At 38.9% G+C, this 20,134-nt stretch overlaps 1 protein-coding gene across 1 annotated transcript in view; it reads left to right on the forward strand.

Annotated features, from left to right (window-relative positions):
* The window catches only part of LOC148424068 (voltage-gated delayed rectifier potassium channel KCNH8-like), a 122,670-nt gene extending 105,163 nt beyond the window's left edge, over positions 1 to 17,507 (forward strand). The window contains exons 11-15 of the mRNA XM_088414928.1: positions 3,111 to 3,325; positions 7,877 to 8,136; positions 9,813 to 9,913; positions 10,004 to 10,056; positions 16,596 to 17,507. Coding sequence (XP_088271054.1) covers positions 3,111 to 3,325; positions 7,877 to 8,136; positions 9,813 to 9,913; positions 10,004 to 10,056; positions 16,596 to 17,507 — 1,541 coding nt within the window. The remainder of the gene's footprint in view (positions 1 to 3,110; positions 3,326 to 7,876; positions 8,137 to 9,812; positions 9,914 to 10,003; positions 10,057 to 16,595) is intronic.
* The last annotated feature ends 2,627 nt before the right edge of the window (positions 17,508 to 20,134 follow it).

Consider the following 20,134-nt stretch of genomic DNA (forward strand, 5'->3'; position numbering starts at 1 on the left):
TGTTTAGTCCCAACATATTTATAGAAAATGGATGGATGGATATATGTTAGTTAAATAGCAGTTCAAAATCGAAATCAATACTTTAATAGCATCTTTTTTTGTCTCCCTTTGTTTGATCATTTATTTTAGTGAACATAATACATTTTACATAATTCATATAATCATATACAGTATACATAAATAAAATCACATTCTGTGTATTGTATATAACATTTACACATCACAAATTTTCCCAAAATTTTACATATTCTCTCATTAAATTTAGACATATATATTTTTTAATAATATATTGTTTTAACTATTTTTGAGCACAGCCATTGATTCACATCATTTCCTTTTTTATTTGACAGTTGTTCCATAAATTGACACCTTGAACAGCCACACACATTTGCTTGCTGGTGGCTAGCAAAAAAAAAAAAAAAAACCTGAGGAAAAAGTCTCAGCTTATAGTCAGAAAAATAAGGTGTGTGTGTGTGTGTGTGTGTGTGTGTGTGTATATATATATATATATATATATATATATATATATATATATATATATATATATATATATATATATATATATACAGTATATATATATATAATGAGTGGTAATGGCTGAATCCTAAAGCTCAAAGCATCATATGCTTTCAAGATTGCGCAGTCGCAAAGTGGTATACTAAACAAAAAAGCACTTGCACATAAAGCTGAAACATGACAACAACAAATGCACGACGCAAATAATGACAAGCCTAAACTTAACAAAGATGATGGACATTGCCATGAAGGAAAAAAAATGCTACATAGGTACATACTCTTAACTGCACAAATTAAGAAAATGGAAAATTCCGGAACACAGAAGATACTATACACATGATAAATGATGGACCAAGCAAATGGAAGTTTAAGAATACGTTTGATTGTCATTGTCATAAGGTACGTGCAAGATGTTCCTCCTATCCACACTCACCCAGGCAACGCAACTAAGTAACACACAGTTAACAGGTTCATGAAAAAAAAAACACCAGCTGGAAAGCACAATGCAATTTCAGTGAAAAAGTAATAAAGTAGAGAAAGAACGTGCAAATCACTGACACTTACAAGAAAAATATAATATGCACTACAAGCGCACACACTGAAAGACGAGTCTGCAAAGTGTCACTTTGGGAGAGCCGTCTGCGGCTCACTTGAACGTTTTGGAGCAATTATTAACGGCAGATTTCCCCAAAGCTGCTGGCAGTCGTTGTCAACTGGGCCGCCGCTCATCGTCTGTGTGACACAGAGCGTTCGAGGGGAGGGAAGTGGGCGGCGGAAACACAGATAGAGGAAGGGGCATCTACATGATATTTGCGTGATGGTTTGATTTTCTCTCTTCTCACCTCTCTTCATCCCTCTCTTCACCGCCTCCTCTGCCATTATGCCGATCCGTCACCACCCCCATCTTCACTGCCTCTCCTCCACCTCACCTTCTCTCACCCTCCTGTCCACTCCTTCAACTCCTGCCGCCATCTTTTCATTTCGCATTACCAATTAGGATTATATGCACAGTAATGCCTGTACATAATGACTATTACTAGCTGTTTTTTTTATCACTCAAGCACAAGAAAGGTTCATGTACATTCATCCATTCATTAGCTTCTCTTTCATAAGCCACATACTTTCTTTACATGCAACATCCACCCATCTTTAAAAATACTGTCAAGCTCTAACCCATGTGTTTTCTATCCATCCACCATACACTCACCAGTCTATATTACCCATTTCCAAACACAGTCCCAGGGTTGCTGTTCTTGTCCAAAAGCATGTGTGGCACCTTTAAAAAAAAAGGGGAAGAGCATGGTATATTTGGACTAATTTGTTAATAATGTTCATAGAAACCAACAACTGTTTTTGGCAGTTAAAAACACCAAGACCTGATGATGAACAAATGAAAAAGCCGTTTCCAAAGCTTTCTGCATTAGACGATAAATATCTTGTTCTGCTAATTGGAGACATGCTCATAAAACAGGACTCATTTCGTCTAGCATGGTGAGTAATGATGAAACATTTTAATAAGAAAATGGTGTACACTCGTATACGATTTTGTCTAATCGACCGCTGCTTAAAATAAGATATGACAGTACTCAACTGTAATATCACTACATTATTATTTGGTGAGAAAGAGGATATATTCATCTAATATATTTTGGTGTGTTTGCAAATAGCTAATAGCTCCTTACAAAGATTCTGTAGTCTGTTGGTGAACATCTTTGTGACTATTTGCAAACTTGAATGACCCATGTCAAAAAAGGATAAATCCAAATTTGCTACCATCGTAAACCCTCCCAATCCTTTGCTACTGCTTGGAATATGGGCTTTAATGGTGTACTCTTACTCTTTAGTCGCCATCATTCATTCATCCATCCAACCTATCTAGCCATTTTCCTTCAATGTGTCCACCGGTTGGTCTTTTTTCCCTCTACCTAGCTATCCTCAATCCTCTTTAGCGATCTGCATTAGTGCATCCTTTCATCTATCCTCTTGAGCATTTATCCTCCATCCATTCTCTTTAGACTGCTTCTATCCATCCTTTTATCTATCATCTAGCATTTTCCAAACATCCATCCCCTTTGGCCAGTTTCCATTCATCCATACACACACACACACATTCATCCTGTAGCGTTCTGACATCCTTGTCCAGTGTTTTGCTATTATACATTTTTCAAAACTGTTACAGTTAGGGTTAGTCCATACTCTTGAATCGCAAAATTAAAAAACAAACTTTCAAAGGATGGATGGATGGATGGATGGATGTTGACATCCACTCATTTATACTCTCATCTGTCGATTTTTAATCTATAGCATCCTACATGAAACTCTATGTGTGTAGTACCTACAAGGCGGAGGGAATGTTGATTTTTTTTATTTTAGTTCCAAGATGATAAGTAGCTTCAAAAGGAGGTTGCCTCCCTCAGAGGCGTAAATATCGAAGCCCAGGGACTGTGTTGCTACATAAGTAGTTTTAAAATAAAAAGTCCAGAAGTTTTACGTAGATCCAATACCTTTATCTGCTTAGATTGATCTGAAAAAGCTGAATATTTTATAAACCAATTTGCATGGCATTAGCATGAAATGTGGGTGTGTCCATTCAGGTAAAGGAGATCTGATTGGCTCCGACTCGCTGACAAAGGAACAAGTGATCAAGACCAACGCCAACGTCAAGGCGCTGACCTACTGTGACCTGCAGTACATCAGCCTGAAGGGCCTCCGAGAGGTGTTGCGACTATACCCGGAGTATGCTCAGAAGTTCATCAGCGAGATCCAACATGACCTCACCTATAACCTGCGTGAGGGCCATGGCTCAGATGTGAGTTGACTTTTTTTTAATGCCGCGTATTCACAAAAAAATCATTCCATCATACAGAGAACACCAGACAAGAGGGCATTACTATCAATGAACTAAGATGATTACCCCATTTTTTTTGATAGGAAGAAACGGGTTAGATTATCTTCCTCCTGTGTTCCAAAAAAATGTGTTAAAGTCTCTAAAAGTCCACAATTGTGAGTGTAAGTGGTTGTTCTCCCATTAAATTGATGTGCATTCCATAGCACTGAGATCAGACCAGGAAATCTTAGTCAAATCCAGACCAAGTCAAATGATGAGTAAAAATGTACATTCAGAGAAGTGTGTGTGTGTGTAAGTCACATACATGCACATGCATGCGTGCACACCTACACTCACTCACACACACACACACACACACTTCATATACCTTGATGTGCAGCCACCGGCATGCAAAATGAAAGCCTCGGGGGATGCTCACCTTTAGAGCTGCTCTCCCACATGAAGGCTATGCATGACCTGGCTAATGTGAATTTAGTACACATGCACTGAGATGTTTACACCACAGTGTATTCACACACACACACAAACAGCACGGCGGCGGGTGGTGTAGCAGCAGCAATGGGAGCCGAGAATAGCTCAGTGCTGCTGTTTGAAGCCATCCTGCTGCTATAAATAGAGCTGAGAGATGAAGGGGGGAAGCACGGGTTCTCCCTGGCTGGCTGTGTCCCCTACAGCTGCTGCTAAGATTGGATCACACCGGATAAAAATAACCCAGCCAGTCGAGGACGAGGACGAGGAGGAGGAGGAGGAGGATGACTACGGCTGGCTTCGGCTCTTCCTCTCCCACTGCAGTGCCTTTTTACTGCAGTGCCCAAGTGTGCAAGTGTGCTGACATGAGAAAACTTTTGTGCACGAGGACGACAGTTGAGGACCATGTGTTTGGGTGATGGGGGTCCACGTTGCTAGTTTGTGCTGGTGGAGCAAATCTGGCTCTTTATGCAACAACAAGAACAAGAATTAGCATAGCAGTAAGCACACTCCACTAGCCAACACAATTAAGTACAACTTTGGATGGATGGATGGATGGATGGATGGATGGATGGATGGATGGATGGATGGATGGATGGATAGATAGATAGATAGATAGATAGATAGATAGATAGATAGATAGATAGATAGATAGATAGATAGATAGATAGATAGATAGATAGATAGATAGATAGATAGATAGATAGATAGATAGATAGATAGATAGATAGATAGATAGATAGATAGATGAATTAAGGAATGGGCTCACTGGATGGATGGAGTGTAGTTATGTTGTTAGATAACTGGATTGATTGGATAGGAGAAACAGTTTGGATAGAAATGTAGGTGGTTACATGGGTGGATGAGGATTATTTGACCGATGTATCATTAGATGGCTATTTAGACATCAATTCAATGATTAACGAATGAGGGAATAAATAGATCAGATGAATTCATTGATCTCATACAGATGGATGAAATCATTGGTAAATGGATTGACTGATAGCGAAAAATTATACATACTCGCATCTGATGTCATTATTACACAAGTCACTGACAAATATTTTTAGGATAAATTAATGTATTGATCATTTAATCAATTAATGAAATAATGAAGGTAAAATTTTATTTTCATTATTTTTTTTTTTTTTTACTAAATATAGTATTGATTATTATTTGGTACCGTTTATTGATAAATAACTAAACATTTAAGCTATATCACACAAGGTTGTTATACAATATTTCCATAAAAGCATATTTTTGCAAATGTATTATAAGAAATAAAGACAAATGATTGATGAAGGATTCCAGAATACTGTAATTACTGCCTGAAATGAGAAAACTTTGACTATTTGAGTTAAATGATTACTTGAACATTAAAAGAATAGTTTTGATTAATCGATTAGTTGGCAATTAACCAATTCGTTTTGACACCTCTGGTTCTATCATGCAAGCGTTTCTAACATTATGGCCACCACGCGTAGTTTATGAATCGAAGGCGGAATGCGCAGTTGTGGTGAGAACTTGAGAATATGTCATACATACAAAATGTCTGATTAGCTCTGACCTCACATCACGTGGCGTATATATCTGCCTTGTACGCCTGCTCTCACTCAAGAAGTCAAGGGCAAGCACTTGTATTGATAAGTGCTGTATATGCAGAGACACGTGCGCTTACATTCAGTCACACACATCCCTGCTACAATCACACACACAGACAGGAGCAGCACTGCAAACTTGGGCACGAGCACACTTGATGATCACGCCCCCACATCGCACATGCAGGGTCTCTATGGATGCCTCTGGAGCTGCTAGCTAAGAATAGAACAGAATGAGCTAAAAATAAATCACACTGCCACAAGAGGAGAATGAGGAGGAGGGGGATGGAGAAAAAGAGGATGCTGAGCAGGCAAAGATGTGGGATGAAGAAGGAGAAAGATGCAAATGGGAAGTCTGTTTGCTTGATGAGATATGATACATCGTCATTATTAGTAATTGCGTCAGCTTTTTTGTTTTACTATAACTTATTGTTCTAAAAAATGTCATTGCGACTAAATGAATGAATGAATCCTGTACCCTAGTATTGCTTTGAGCACTGTTTTTCTGAGCAATACAAAACACTTGGGCGACACTAAACAAGTAAAAATATTTGTGTTACTCATATATCTGTGTGTGTGCACACGTGCCTGCGTGGGTGTGAACGTGTGTGTGTGTGTGTTTGTATAGTTCATCCTTGCTAATTTTGCAGTTTTTAAACAAGTATTTGTGCTGTGATTGAGGGCTGTAAATATTATTCTGCTGTAAATAACGTAAAAGTGCAGCGGCTATTAACCTGAAATGACACACAACACGTACTTTTGCCTGGGCCACATCTGTTATGTTAAATGAAGCATCTAAGAAAACAAATCCAACAAAAAAAGATGAAGACGGAAGTCAATTAAGATACGCTAATTAGCCTAGCTTGAGCCTTGGGGTGAAACTTAATTTCCCAGTTGGCATTCACGCTGACACCCAGCAGCTTTTAAATACTGATTGAAAGAATAAGATCATGGATGAGAACAAGGGGACGACTTACTAGCCTCGCTAACAGATAACTGAGTCATTAACTGATATCTGAGGTTAAAGGTTGGTATATTGGGTAGGATTTTGATTTTAATCATTGTAACTTTAATTTCTCCCCTATAACATACAAATAGAGTGCCTGAGTCGTAAGCAAACCAAGCTCAGCTCCTAATAAAACAATGAATGAAAATCAGTAGACAAGGCATACAGTCAGAGTTTGTTAAGTAAACTTAAATGCTCAAAATTATCAAAATTTAAATGCTCCTGTGGACTTGTAAATGATACCTAGATCGTGGGAAATGTCAAATAAAAACGTACAAATTAATGACCTAAAAAGGTTTCTGCACTCACCGCCAATACACTAGCACCATCTCAAGGCAAACAAATGAACTGCACCTATATTGTCAACTACAACTAATATGATGAATTTAAAGGGTTTATGAGTGTTTTTTTTTTATTTATTTATTTATTTTAACATGCTGTACTTTGAATTTTATGATTATTATGCACTGATGTAAGACCAATGTTACAGTTTGATGATTTTTTTTTATACATAATTTATTGACATTATTCATTTAAAGCAGGGGTGTCAAAGTCGTTTAAGCTTGCGAGCCACATGGAGGAAAATCTATTCCCAAGCAGGCTGGACCAATAGAATCATGGTATATGTTTATAAAACTTAAAAACAGCAACTTCAAATTTATCATACATTTCAAATAGTACAAATGCAACATCGCTATTAAACATTAACATTACTATTAATCATAAAATATTTCAAGTTTTTCAAATATTGAAAAAAAAATAGCTATTTTTTCTACTTTACATTATAAAATCATCTCACAGGACCCATTTGCAGAGCCCTATGTTTGACACCACAGATTATAATTATTTTTTTTTTTTTACATTTGAATTTTTTCAACAGTATTTTGGCATAATACTCAATAAGGAAAAAAATAATAAATATACTACCAAAACATAAATTATTGTTGTTATTTTGTATTCGCATTAAATGTACACTGATGTAGTTCAGTTCCACATTAAAATCAATTCATAATTATTGTACTTGAAAAGATTCTTGTCGTTGTAAAGGCAGAATTATAATAAGTGTACCAGATAGTGTGTCTGGCGTTCAACTATGTTGACTATGCTCCTCAGCAGGAGAGAGGGAAAACAAGTAAAGCGGAGCATGTGTTCCACCTAGTGGTAAAAACAAAGTAGGCCTACTTACTTGATGTTTACCTTTGTACAGTATGTTAAAAAAAACAACAACAACAACAACTTTGCTGTAAACCTTCGTGAAATAAAAACCTTTCAGCCATAAATATGAAACATTGGAGCGAACCCCAGACAGTGTTTGCACCGACTGAGGATCGCTTACAATTTGTTACCATTATTGTCGCTTTTCCAATCCAAATTACGTCTGATCATTTCTGTGGTTTTTTGTTGTTGTTTTTTGTTTGTTTGTTTTTTTATGTTTGTCAGACCGACTGGGAAAGTAACGGCGGCCTGGTGAAGAAACTGCCCTCCATCCGGGAGGATGAGGAAGGCGGTGACGAAGAGCAGAACTTGGTGTCCCGCGCCCCCCGTTCTCCTCTGCGCCTCAGCCGGGGGCTCAACTCGCCACTGCGTTCCCCTTTGTTGCCTCCCAGACCCTTCCGCGCCCCTGCTGAGCAGTCCCGCCCTGTCACGCTGCAGATACCGGTGGTCAGCTTTGCAGGCGCGCCGTCGGAGCTCAGCCCCAGGTAAACACGGCTCTGTGGAAAGCTGTTTGAACATTTGTTTGAAGGGTGTCCTAGTACATACTTCAGTAGTACATTTTCAAAATGTTCCAGGAGGCCAAAAGTGTAGCTAGTAATAGAAAAACACAATATTTGATAAATGCAGTTGCTCTGCTATTGCAATTAATTAGTATGGCTAATTATAATAAAAAAAATTAAGGTAATGGGAGATATGTTTCACCGGTATTCTGTATGACCAGTCATACACACTTCGCAGCGACTACTCACACTGCATTTGAGGAGTCAGGGTGGTTGCTATGGCAACTTGTACTGCATGCAGATGTTGCGTTGTGTGTATTGCTAATCAGTTTCATCACGTTAAAAAAATAAAAGAAAACAGAAAATCATTATTTAACATTCACCCAGCACACTATCTTACATACAATAGTCATCATTTTACAAATTAGTTTGTTACAAACATGTTGGCTTTGTTTTACAATATTTGTCATGATCATGAATGCACTGTTTTTATTCATTGTGACAATAACTGCAGCAACGCAATCAGTGAGCAATTGAAGTGCTTTCACGCTATCAGTCATGTATTATATACAGCGAGCAATGTCTTGACTAATCATCTTATTTTTTTCAACGTATTCAAAATCAACATCATTAATCCTAATTTTTAATGTCATTTTCAGGCAACCTAGAATGTTTAATAAACAACAAACAGGAAGGAAGACAACTAGCTTTTTTCTTGCGAGGAGGGCGGACCTTTACCTTCTCAGATGTCCTTCTGGTCAAACTGCACATCTAGTCTGCTCCTCATGTATTCATTTAGGTTGGCCCTTGTTACAAAAGCCATTGCTGCCCTTAAAGGGTTGGGATAGAGGTCTGGCAACAATGCAAGCAATCACTTTGTGAACATGGGGAATGCAGTTTACGGGTCCATGCTGCTATCTTCTTTCCCAGGAACATCAAGAGCGACTCCATGCTGTTCCGCCCTTTGATCGGGACGCGGCGCCTGTTTCTTTTTTACAGCTGCTGGAGACGCATCACCTTCTCACACTTTCATAAACAACCACAACAGAAAACATCCGCCCATACTAATATACCAATACACCTATTGCAAAAAAAAAAACGAATATTGGAAGACCTATATACAATTATTCTAATAGATTTAATAGACCTGTCCCATCTATGTTATTTCTCTAGCACTACATGACCAGCTGAAAATCTTTTTTTTTTGAAAAGCTGTGGCATACATTGTCGCAGCGGGAGTGAAAGGGATAAAGGTACTCTGTGAAAAGTAACCCATAAAGTGTAAAATAACTAACCCCCCACTGGGTAAAAAATGAACCTAGCCAAGGCTAGTGTTCTACTCTGAACATTGAGTCGAGGATTTGACGCATAAGATTAGGTAATTTTCTTTTTTATCGAACAAGGGTAAAAGCTACTCATAAATAAAAAGTCATTTTCTAAGAAAACCTTAACCTATCAGAGTGGGTGTTACCCCACTGAGCCCTCCATCTACCAGAAGCACTCTAAGAAAGTTATTTTTCTCCAACTTGAATACGCAACATAGTTGTGAAAAATGACAAACACTTTGTTTCAAATCTAATATTCAACAGATTCTCAGTTGATTGATGCAATGTCAACGAACCTGCGGAATTATGCAACCCTCTCATGCACTTTCTGCTTAGGTTTGTGGATGGCATTGAGACGGAGAACAACTCCATGTCCTCCCAGAAGTTTGAGTTCAGTCCCAGCTTGTCACCTGCAGCCCCACCTTCCCCTTATTCAGGTACTGTCCTCCAAAAAATCTACCCAAGTCAGGTTGTGTCTTTAAGAGCTTATTAACAGTTTTTATGTGGATGTCTGTGTTGGTGTGCAGGCAGTCGAGAGTCGTTGGAGATCAAACAGAGTGTGCACAAGTTGACAGAGGAGGTGAGGCTTTGATGCATGTTTATGTTGGTGATCAATCATTAGACTTTATTTTCATATAACACATAGCACGAGCAAGCCACTAATAGGCCCTTAGAAGGTGCAATCAGGAAATACGCATTGTTTGTAGTCTTTCAAACCAATTTGTGAAGTGTGTATTTCATCATCTAGCAACTGGGCAAAAACATTTCAGTTGAATGACGCAACTCTAAGAAGCCTTATAATTTAATCATCAATGAGTATATTCATGAGTGTGCTCTTCAATGTGATGGAAAGGCAAAAATTATTCAGAAACCGGACCAGATTTTTCATTCATAATAAAAAAAGAGTGTTTTCCACTGAGGCAATGCATAAAAAAAAAAGACAAGTCCGCAATGCACGTGAAAAGTTGACTCTGCACTCCGTATGTTCAAAGCACCATATCCAGACTCGTAAATATTTCATTACTGAACCAGGAGTTGGACTTGTCATAGTTTTTTTTAACTGAACACTAGAACTGAACAACTGAAGGCTTTCGACAGTGATATGTGACTTATATTACTTTTTTCAGTTGTAAGTGCAGTTTCTTAGGGAGGTTTTATAGGTCAATGCTAAACATTGTTTGTGCCATGTGGTATGGTATATACACGTTAAGGGAACTTAAAAGACTTGAACCGGAATGAAAGAAAATGGAAAATAAACAGAGGTGGGCATGTCACATTTTTTGCTGGTTCATAATTTACAGTCCTTTCAGTACGTGGACCATCTTTCGTTGTCGGTGGTCCGTCTTTTTTGGAAGTTCACCCATTCTGCAATCGTCTGTCCACCACCCAAATGTTAACGTCACTTCCTGGATTTCCCTCATTACTTCCTTCATTGCTTCGCTGTAATGCGGCCTCTGTATCCTTCTGCCGCGTTGAAGAAATAGATGAGCCAAAAGGCAAAGCTCTCTACTTACCGGTTGATCTACATTCCTGTTCGACCTGTGGGTAGTGACCGAAAGAATGAGATCCCAGATACAAGCAGCCGAAATGAGTTCCCTCCGCAGGTTGTCCGGGCTCTCCCTTAGAGATAGTGTGAGAAGCTCGGTCATCTGGGAGGGACTCAAGGTGGAGACGCTGGACCTCTGCGTTGAGAGGAGCCAGTTGAGGTGGTTCAGCCATCTGGTTAGGATGACTCCCGGACAGCTCCCTCCTGAGGTGTTTCTGGCATGTCCCACCGTGAGGAGGCCCCTGGGAAGACCCAGGACCCAAAGGAGAGACTTTGTCTCTCGGCTGGCCTGGGAACGCCTGGGGATCCCCCTGGAGGAGCTAGACAAAGTGGCTGAGGAGAGAGAAGTCTGGGCTTCCCTGCTGAAGCTGCTGCCCCCGCGATAAGAAAAGGACAATGGACAGATGTGCAGTGTAGTTACTTTTGCTATTATCGCATTTTCACAATTTCACCACTATTTGAGAAGCACTGCCATACACCCCGGGGTTAAATTTGGATAATTCTGCCCTCTTCGTGTGTAAGCCTTGGGAGAATGGTTACAACCAACACAGTTCGAGGTGATGGACATTTGTGCATATGACGTCACAGAGGATGTTGCAGAGTGATGACATAAAGCTCCGGTTTATGATTGCTAAACGCAAACGCGAATCCGGAGGATGTGACAAATCTCCTCAGAGTTTTAGAGACCGTTGATTTTAATGAAAGAAATAACTTAGACATATATACAAGATAGGGCAAGCTGGAGACATTTCCCGCCCTAGACTATGCCTAAACCCACACTACAATGCTACATTATTACATGCATGTAATAACATGTACACTGTACGTCGGTTTAATGGGTTCCCCTGGCACGAGACAGCAACAAACAATAGCACCCACTCGGGAATATCATTAAGTTTCAAACAGCATTCAACCTCTGGAGTCCTTCTTTCAAAGGCCATTTACAGTGACGGTTACATAAAATAAAATTTACATTTGAGCTCATGTCATCTGTCACATTTACAAGTTGTTATGCTTAATTTACCAGTTAATGCCTTTTCGACGGGGATTTTAAAACTTTACTACGGCCTTGCACAAAGAATGCATTGAGCAAGCTTGTGTGTAGTACGCATTTGAGTTAATGAAACCATAGCTCCCAGCCATGCTGAGCTATCTCAATGAGAAGGAAGTCTTGCTCACTGCAGAAGATTAAAGACACTTTCACAGAATACTACTTACTGCATACGAATGCTCCAGCACTCAGCTATTTATACCTAGTTATTCCTAGGTGCATGTACTGTAGGTATGTTTGCTTGCTGCCTTTTTAGACTTTATTTATACTTTCATCCTTATAATATGTTATATGCCATATTATGTGGCAATTTATAAATTTCTCAGAATTTTGGAAGGTTTGTGTTAGGTTCATTTGTCAGACATTTGTAAGAAACTGTACACAAAAAAGGAGACAAGGGAAGGAAATGGCCAAAGACAATTCTACTGCGCTCTCCCAGTTTCTCCGAACCCCTCTCACATTTATTTGATACAGAGATCCCAATCTACATGAAGGTCCTGGCCCTCAAGGGGCAGGAAAAAATGCAAATCTATGGCGGGAAACTTGTGTACTTGTCCTTCTATGTGTGACCATGTGGGTGAGAAACTAATGCATGTATGATACAATATTATACGTAGCGAGAGATTTTGATAAAATATTATGCGTGGCGAGACATCGATAAGAATCACTGTTAAGTTCCACCCTAATTTCACTCCGAAGGGACACGCGGGGACAACTCTTGATTCCACGTTTCCAACTTTTATTTTCAATTTACAAATTTGTTGGCTTCACGTGGATCATCATTAGGTTGATAACCTTAAAAGCACAGGAAGCAAAGACATTTCACATTTCAAACAGTTTCTAGGAATATAATCAAAGAATTACCCATTTTTTTGTTAAATAAATTCAATCAATCATTAAATCAAAGAATAACTGTCATTCATCGGAAATGCCCGCGTCAAACAAATCAAATATTTCAGGATAACAAATGTACCAAGCGAATCAGTCGCCTAAAGCTTATAACAAACATTTAAACCTACCAAACTCAAAATTCAGTATGATGCTAATTCAACAAAACAAAGCAGCGCAGGAACTATCTTCTCTAAATTAAGCAACATAAAACAAAGAACGTTCACCAACCATTGGTGTCTTCAGGGCAAAACTCCTAGGTGAAGCTTGCGTGTAACTCTTTTGCTGATGTTGCTGCTGCTGATTGTGCCACCTTTCCAGCCCAGGTGGTCTAATGAGCAGCCATTTTGCTGGGGGATTCTGGGAGATCTAGTCTTTCTTAGATGATTGTGAGGAACTTAGTCTTTGTGGTAGTGAGAACATTTGACCTCCAGCTACTCAGTTTCAACTCAACAGTCACAGCTGCAGGACCGCTCCAACTGGCATGCTTGAGTGGCCTTCCTTCTGCTTGAGACAAAACAATACCAAGGCAGGTTTTTTTTTCCCTCAAACACTCATTCTCACAGCGTACCACCAACATACCACAGCAGTTTATATTTTATGGTAAAATCATAGTCACTATAATAATTATCACCCAAACCACAATCATTCACACAGCAAAGCATTTCTTCATTGCAAGCATTAATATTTTGGAGCAAATGTATAATCACTATATCTACAATTATTCTAACAGTTTGACTGAGTGAAAAACAGTCACAGGTGGTGACGATCACATTGACGGACGAAATTGACGAATATCTACTGCTTCGTCAGGCTCAGTCAGTCGTCTTTAAAAAGTTTCCGTCATTTGGTAGTTCGCCTTCAAGTTTGTCAGTGCCAAGGTGTAACGATATCTCGGTTTTGGGCTCCCGGTTTAGGACAAGTTAGGCATAACAGGCAATTCCAGAACAAGTCCAGAAAGCGTAATTTTTTATTCCTTTTCGTTTATTTTGAACAGACATTATAACAGCATACATAACAGTTTGTTCAACATAGTGTAATTTAGAAACATTAAAGCTACCCGATATAAAGTTTTATTTATATATATATATATATATATATATATATATATATATATATATATATATATATATATATATATATATATATATATATATATATATATATATATATATATATATTATATATATACAGTATATATATATATATATATATATATATATATATATATATATATATATATATATATATATATATATATGTATATATGTTATTAGTATTATATAGATATATAGTTAGTTTTGAATCAATAGTTTGATTCCATTTTTTAGTTTTTATTTTAAAAAAAATTGCTGCTCACATTGCCATAGACAGTTTTCACTGGCATGGGATGTTAACTGCATCAAAATGAAAAAAAAAAGACATTCAGAGCTGCCACTCTATAGAAATTTACATCCTGAATAATTAATTACATTTTCACTTTTTAAAAATTCTGATTATTACAGCAAGACCACTCATGTGAGTTTTTGCTGTGTGCATATTTAATATTGATGCTTCAAAGAATAAATCACTCTCAAAGTGATTTAGACAGCACATAAATACAAGTGCATACACTTATTCTTAGATAAAGTAGGATCTTAAACATTTATTTGCTCATAACCAATTACATATGAATATATTGTCAAGGACCAAAATTGAAACGAATTATGTATTAAAAATATCGCCCTCCATAGATTTGCTTTCAGGAGGCATGGCGGTTGGTGCAGTATCACAGCATTTGTTATCCATCAATCACTTTTTGGAACCCTCACTACTGTCTCGAGCTGAAGTTGTCATTTGTTGCATCAAAATTTCATGAAGTAAACACAATGATCCTTCACTGGGATTCCTGAACAGGATTTTCAACGCCTTCTATAAGGGTTCTTTAACTTTTTGGAGTCAGAGAACCACTGCCTTCCTTACCTTACACATTAGCAATAAATTGCTGCGCTAAGGACTGTGTAGCATTCAGAGGGCAACAAGAAATGACCTTATTTGTCCTTATAAATTACTTTATAAGCCACGACTTTTTCCTCATAATTTGAGCCCTGCGGTTTATATTCTAGTTTGGCTTATCTGTGTGTGTAGTTTTTTTTTTTTTTGTGCTCGCCACCAGGAGGCAAAATAAAATCTTGTTAAAATGTTTGTGACCAGTAAATTTGATATACCAGTATGCACAGTATGCAGTATATATGATTGTATTTATATACTTATGATTGTGTACATATTTAAATTATGGGCAATGTGTTTATATGTTCACTAAAATAATCTATCAATTAAACAAAGGGAAACAGAAGAAGTTGCTGTCAAAGTGATTTCAAGTTTGAACTGCTATTTAACTCTGCAGTATTGTGTTGGTGTTTTGTTGAAAATATCCATCCATCCATTGTCTACAAATATGTTGGGACTAAATGTGCAGGCATGTTACAGGGTATATAACAAAAACAATTAGTGTCAATTATATCTATATTTGTGTCATGCAAGCCAGTCAGGTCGTGTGTGTGTATATATGTGTTTATGTGTATATAAGGTGAAAAAAATGGCGTAAAGAGGGGATTAAAAAAAAAAACTTGCCATCCACGTTTTGGGCTAAAAAAATGTAAGCCAGAGATGTCGTATATAGAGATTAGACGAATTAATTCAATTTCTTTGTTTTTGGTCCCTTATCCAACCCAATATAATATTTTTTCCATGAGGTGTATTAAATTCAATGACATTTTTATTCTATTTCTATTTTCCATTTGTTCTTATCATACATATTTTGTTTCAAACAGATAACATGAAATCAAAATAAATAAATAAATACAATACAATGAATCACAAATATCCAGTGGAAAGAAAGTGCCTCAATGAAATTATGTGGTTATAAAAATTCTTTTCAAGGAGTACAGTGAAGTTAAAAAAAAAAAAATCAACAGCATAAAATGGTCTTGTAGTGTGTCATTTTGAATTCTGAGTGGAACCATGTCATGACATACATGACAGAAGAAGTGCAAATATCATGAAGAAGTTATAAAGTCACATCAAATATGGAAGCGCTGTGTGCTAAAGCCTGAGCTGTAAATTAAGTAAATTTAAAATAATATTTGAAATACAAGACAGATTATTAATCATATACGAACCAAAGTCCAGTGTCCGTTAATAGTCCAGATGGCAACCCCTGCCCATTGTAAATCTCTTGGGGACGATTGAAGGATTTTACCTGCACAATGAAGCTAGGTGCTAATGCTAACATGAATAAGCGAATAGCAAGCTATTTTGCACAATTGCAAGTGGTTACTTTTCTTTGTAAGTTGTCGTGCTCTTTTGGGCATCGTGCAAGTACGATTTTTTTGCCTACTGATTATTCACAGCGTCCTATTAGTCTTTTCTAATGCTTCACAAAATCATTTTGTAGGCCAGATGAAATCTCATTGCAGGCCGGATCTGGCTCGCAGGCCGTACCTTTGACACCACTGATAAAGACCTTATCATAATTGGCATTGAACAAATTAGCCAAGGTTCAACTGTATGATTTGTTTCATACAATTATAGTAAACGTTTAGCATACACGAGGTTAATAAGCTAATTATTTCTCTTATCTTTCATCACACAGATGAACAGCCTCTCCAGACAAGTATCTAAGCTCAGCCAGGAGCTTCAGGAAATGACACACCTGCTGAAGCCCCTTCTTCAGAGAGCGCCGCAGCCCCTCTTAGTGGCCGCCGAGCAAAATTTGACCCCGCCTCCCAGCAGCAGCGTCAGCCGGCTGTCGGCGAGCGTCGGTTTGATGGCCCCCGCTCCCGTCACGCCGAGCTCGCTCCTGAGACCGGACACCCATTCCCTTTTGGACGACGGTGACGTGGAGGACGTGCACCTGCCGCAATGCCTTCTCCCTACTCCTCATTCACCACAAAGGCCTGATTTTTCACCACCCCCGTGCAACAATCTCCCCTCACCAAAGGAAGGACTTTTTGAGGGGTCACCCATCTTGGCTTCCTCCAGTGTGTTTATGTGCTCGCCACAAGATCGCCCCCCTCTGGCGTCCAGCACTCCATCACCGTCCCTTTCCTTCTCCATGTCCCTTTCCTCCACTTCGTCCCTTTCTTCCTGCCACCAATCCCGGCAGGGCAGTTGCGTTAGTCACCGAAGCCTCCTCCCCCCGCCTCCCTCCCAGGACACGCCTCCCCTGCCATGGCCCCCTCACTTTTCCGCCCCGCCGTCTCTCGCATCTTCACCCGGGGACCGTTACCTAAGACCGACCCCGTCTGTCCCGCTGGCGTCTCCCGTCGTCGCCACTCTCCCCTGCATCTCTTCCCTGCCTTCGTCTTTGGATTCACCGAGCAGAAGATACGGAGACCTTCACCCCGCTCGGGCCTCTAACTCGCACCTTTGTCGACAAACCGGCCCGGGGCACGGCGCGCCCCAGGAGATGGAGATGCAGGAACGGCGGGCTGAGGCGGGTGGGGAGGGGAGGCTTTCCTCAGAGGACATCAGCTTCATCGATGAAGATGAGCCAGCCGTGTGAGGGAAGCTGGAAAGAATAAAACAAGATCAAAGGAACCAAGATCAGGGAAGCGCATCATCAGCGTTCAAGTGATGGAGCGACAACAGCACACACCGTCTTAAGGGGTGTCCAAACTATGGCCCGAGCGCTACTACCCATTTTACTTTGGTCCGCGACATATACTGAGATAAAAGATTAATCCTTGTGCTGTATTTCGGCAAATCCTTTGATCTTTACGTCAAAGGCAATTCACATCTAAGGAAAAGCATTGAGGGAAGACAGTAGGGAGCTGAAATTTCACCCAGATGGTGACATCCTTTCAAAGTTCAACAAGGCATGACCACTAAGCTATCACACTACTAAAACTAAGCCATCCCTTTGCTAAATTATTGTGAGAATGATGTGGAAAATGACTAAATGATCAAAATACTGCACAAGGGTTAACGTGGCTCGTGTCATTTGCCTGTATCTGCAGTGTACTGTTTACTTTCTTCACAGAGTAGCAAGTCGGAGGAAGAGAAAAAACATTTTTTCCCCATCTCTCACTTACTAGTTTTCAAGTGAATCTTTATTGTTTGCTCCGCCCTCTGATCAGCGTAAAGGACATCATAAGTCCGACTGCTCTAACCTGGATTCTGAATGTGGAGATTGGACACTGCTGCTGCTGCTGCTGCTCAGTACCGGGCGGATTTGTTTTCACGGGAATCATGTAGGAGACATTCACCCAAAAATCCAGTAACGTCTCCAGAAACCTTTTGCTTGATCACCACAAAACAGTAAAAGTCGAGATGAAAGTACGGTACCGGCGAAATGTTCAATTTTGTGACTTTTTTTTTTCTTATTTAAAAATGTCCTCAGATTTTAAATTTATATTTAAGTCATTGACATCCTGAAGAAATAACTGATGGAATTATTTGTTGAGCAAAACATATTAACCAAAACGGATTATTTAACAAATAATTTATTTTCTTGAAAGAAGGCATCATGGTATTTTCTTGGTCGGATTTATGATTTGGATGATGCTATTTGATTTGCAATTATTTTCAGTTCACAGCTTAAGAGTTCATAGCTTGTTTTTTTTTTTTTTTTTAAATACTTTGAACTGGCACCTAACATTTAAAAACTGTAGCTCCTTTTCCACCGCAGAAACTTTTGAAGAACTTTTCTTTTGCCGTAGATAGATTTAACGTATTACTCAGAGTACAAGTTGATTTTTATTTCCTCATCCTCAACCCCCAGATAAGGGGGTCACTTTATAATCACATAACTCAGACCAATATTCCACATAACTGAGTTCGAATAAGATTAATTTGAACGTGAAATAAGTAATATCATGTCATTTACAAGACTTAAAATGATTATACATACCGCTACTTCTAATTCGATATAGTATGCATCCGATGTAGAGCGTTCGCACAGAACATCGCAAAAATGCACTTTTGTCAAGCATCGCCTATTTGCCAGTGTGGATAGTTTTTTCGGTGGACTTTGACGTATTATGAAAAGGAAAATACGGCTTGACTTGTCTCCTTACGCCCTTAGACAAGTGCTTGAACAAGCTGCCATGGATGTCGGCAGGTGGTGGGAGAAACAGCGGAGGAAGAGGGAGGAGCTAAGGGTTTGTCAGATTGCGCTGATGGATTTTTATGGCGTTAATATTCAGCTGTGTCAAAAAACTAAAGAATTGAAATTCAAGTCATTTCATTGTTGCATGCGTTTCAGCATTTGTACCAACGCGCACATTGCCTCGCACTTGTCTCATTTCTTGTCCCACCCCCTCCCCGCCATAACTGCAACAGTCTGTTATTCGATATACGATGAAGTAATACATCTGAAAGTTCAGTAATTTCATCATTTCAATAATACACAGCATGTGTTATAGTTGGACAGGCATGATTTATGCAACCACTAAAGTCAGGGGTAGACTTATAACCACGTTTTTGTAACATTCACCCAAATTCAAGTAAAAAACGGGGGGGGGGGGGGTGAACTTGTACTCAGAGAAATACGGTAATACATCGCACTGCTCTAATTAAAAGCATACTTATTCAAATATTGGTTATATAGTTTTAACGTTATCCGATATGTTTTGTGAGGATGATATAAGAACAAAACCCCTCTAACTTTAAAGGATTATTTTCTGCTAACTGCAATGTTTGAGAGCCCTTGGGTGTCATCAATATATAATAACACCTCCCCCTAATAACACCTCCCCCTTTTTTTTTTTTTTTTTTTTTTTTTACCAGGAATTTATATTACCTGGAAATAAATGTTCCTGAGCTTGTTGGTGGGAAAATGTTTAAACACTTTGCATATTCTACCTACACTGATGGATTGCCATGTAAAATATATTCTAGAGAATGTCTCATTGGCTCTTATATACCACAAGTTTTTGTGAGGCAGAAAAAGTTTGGACACCCCCGTCTTACAGTATCTCCGGCCCATACCTGCAGCTACTGTAGCAGAACCTCCTTGTGGAAGTTCACTCAAGTTCTAATCCTTCTTTTGCTTAACTCTGAATGAACCAGGTCATTTTTTTTTAGATTTTTGTTTCATTTTGGCCCCAGCGTGAACGTTTACAAACGCACTATTTTTGGTCTCCAGTCATCTTCATCAGTGGCATGGTCGTTGCGCTTTCCTCACCTCTG

This window comes from Hippichthys cyanospilos, chromosome 5, assembly GCF_059441005.1.
Source record: "Hippichthys cyanospilos isolate Australia breed blue-spotted pipefish chromosome 5, RoL_Hcya_1.0, whole genome shotgun sequence".
Lineage (NCBI taxonomy): Eukaryota > Metazoa > Chordata > Actinopteri > Syngnathiformes > Syngnathidae > Hippichthys > Hippichthys cyanospilos.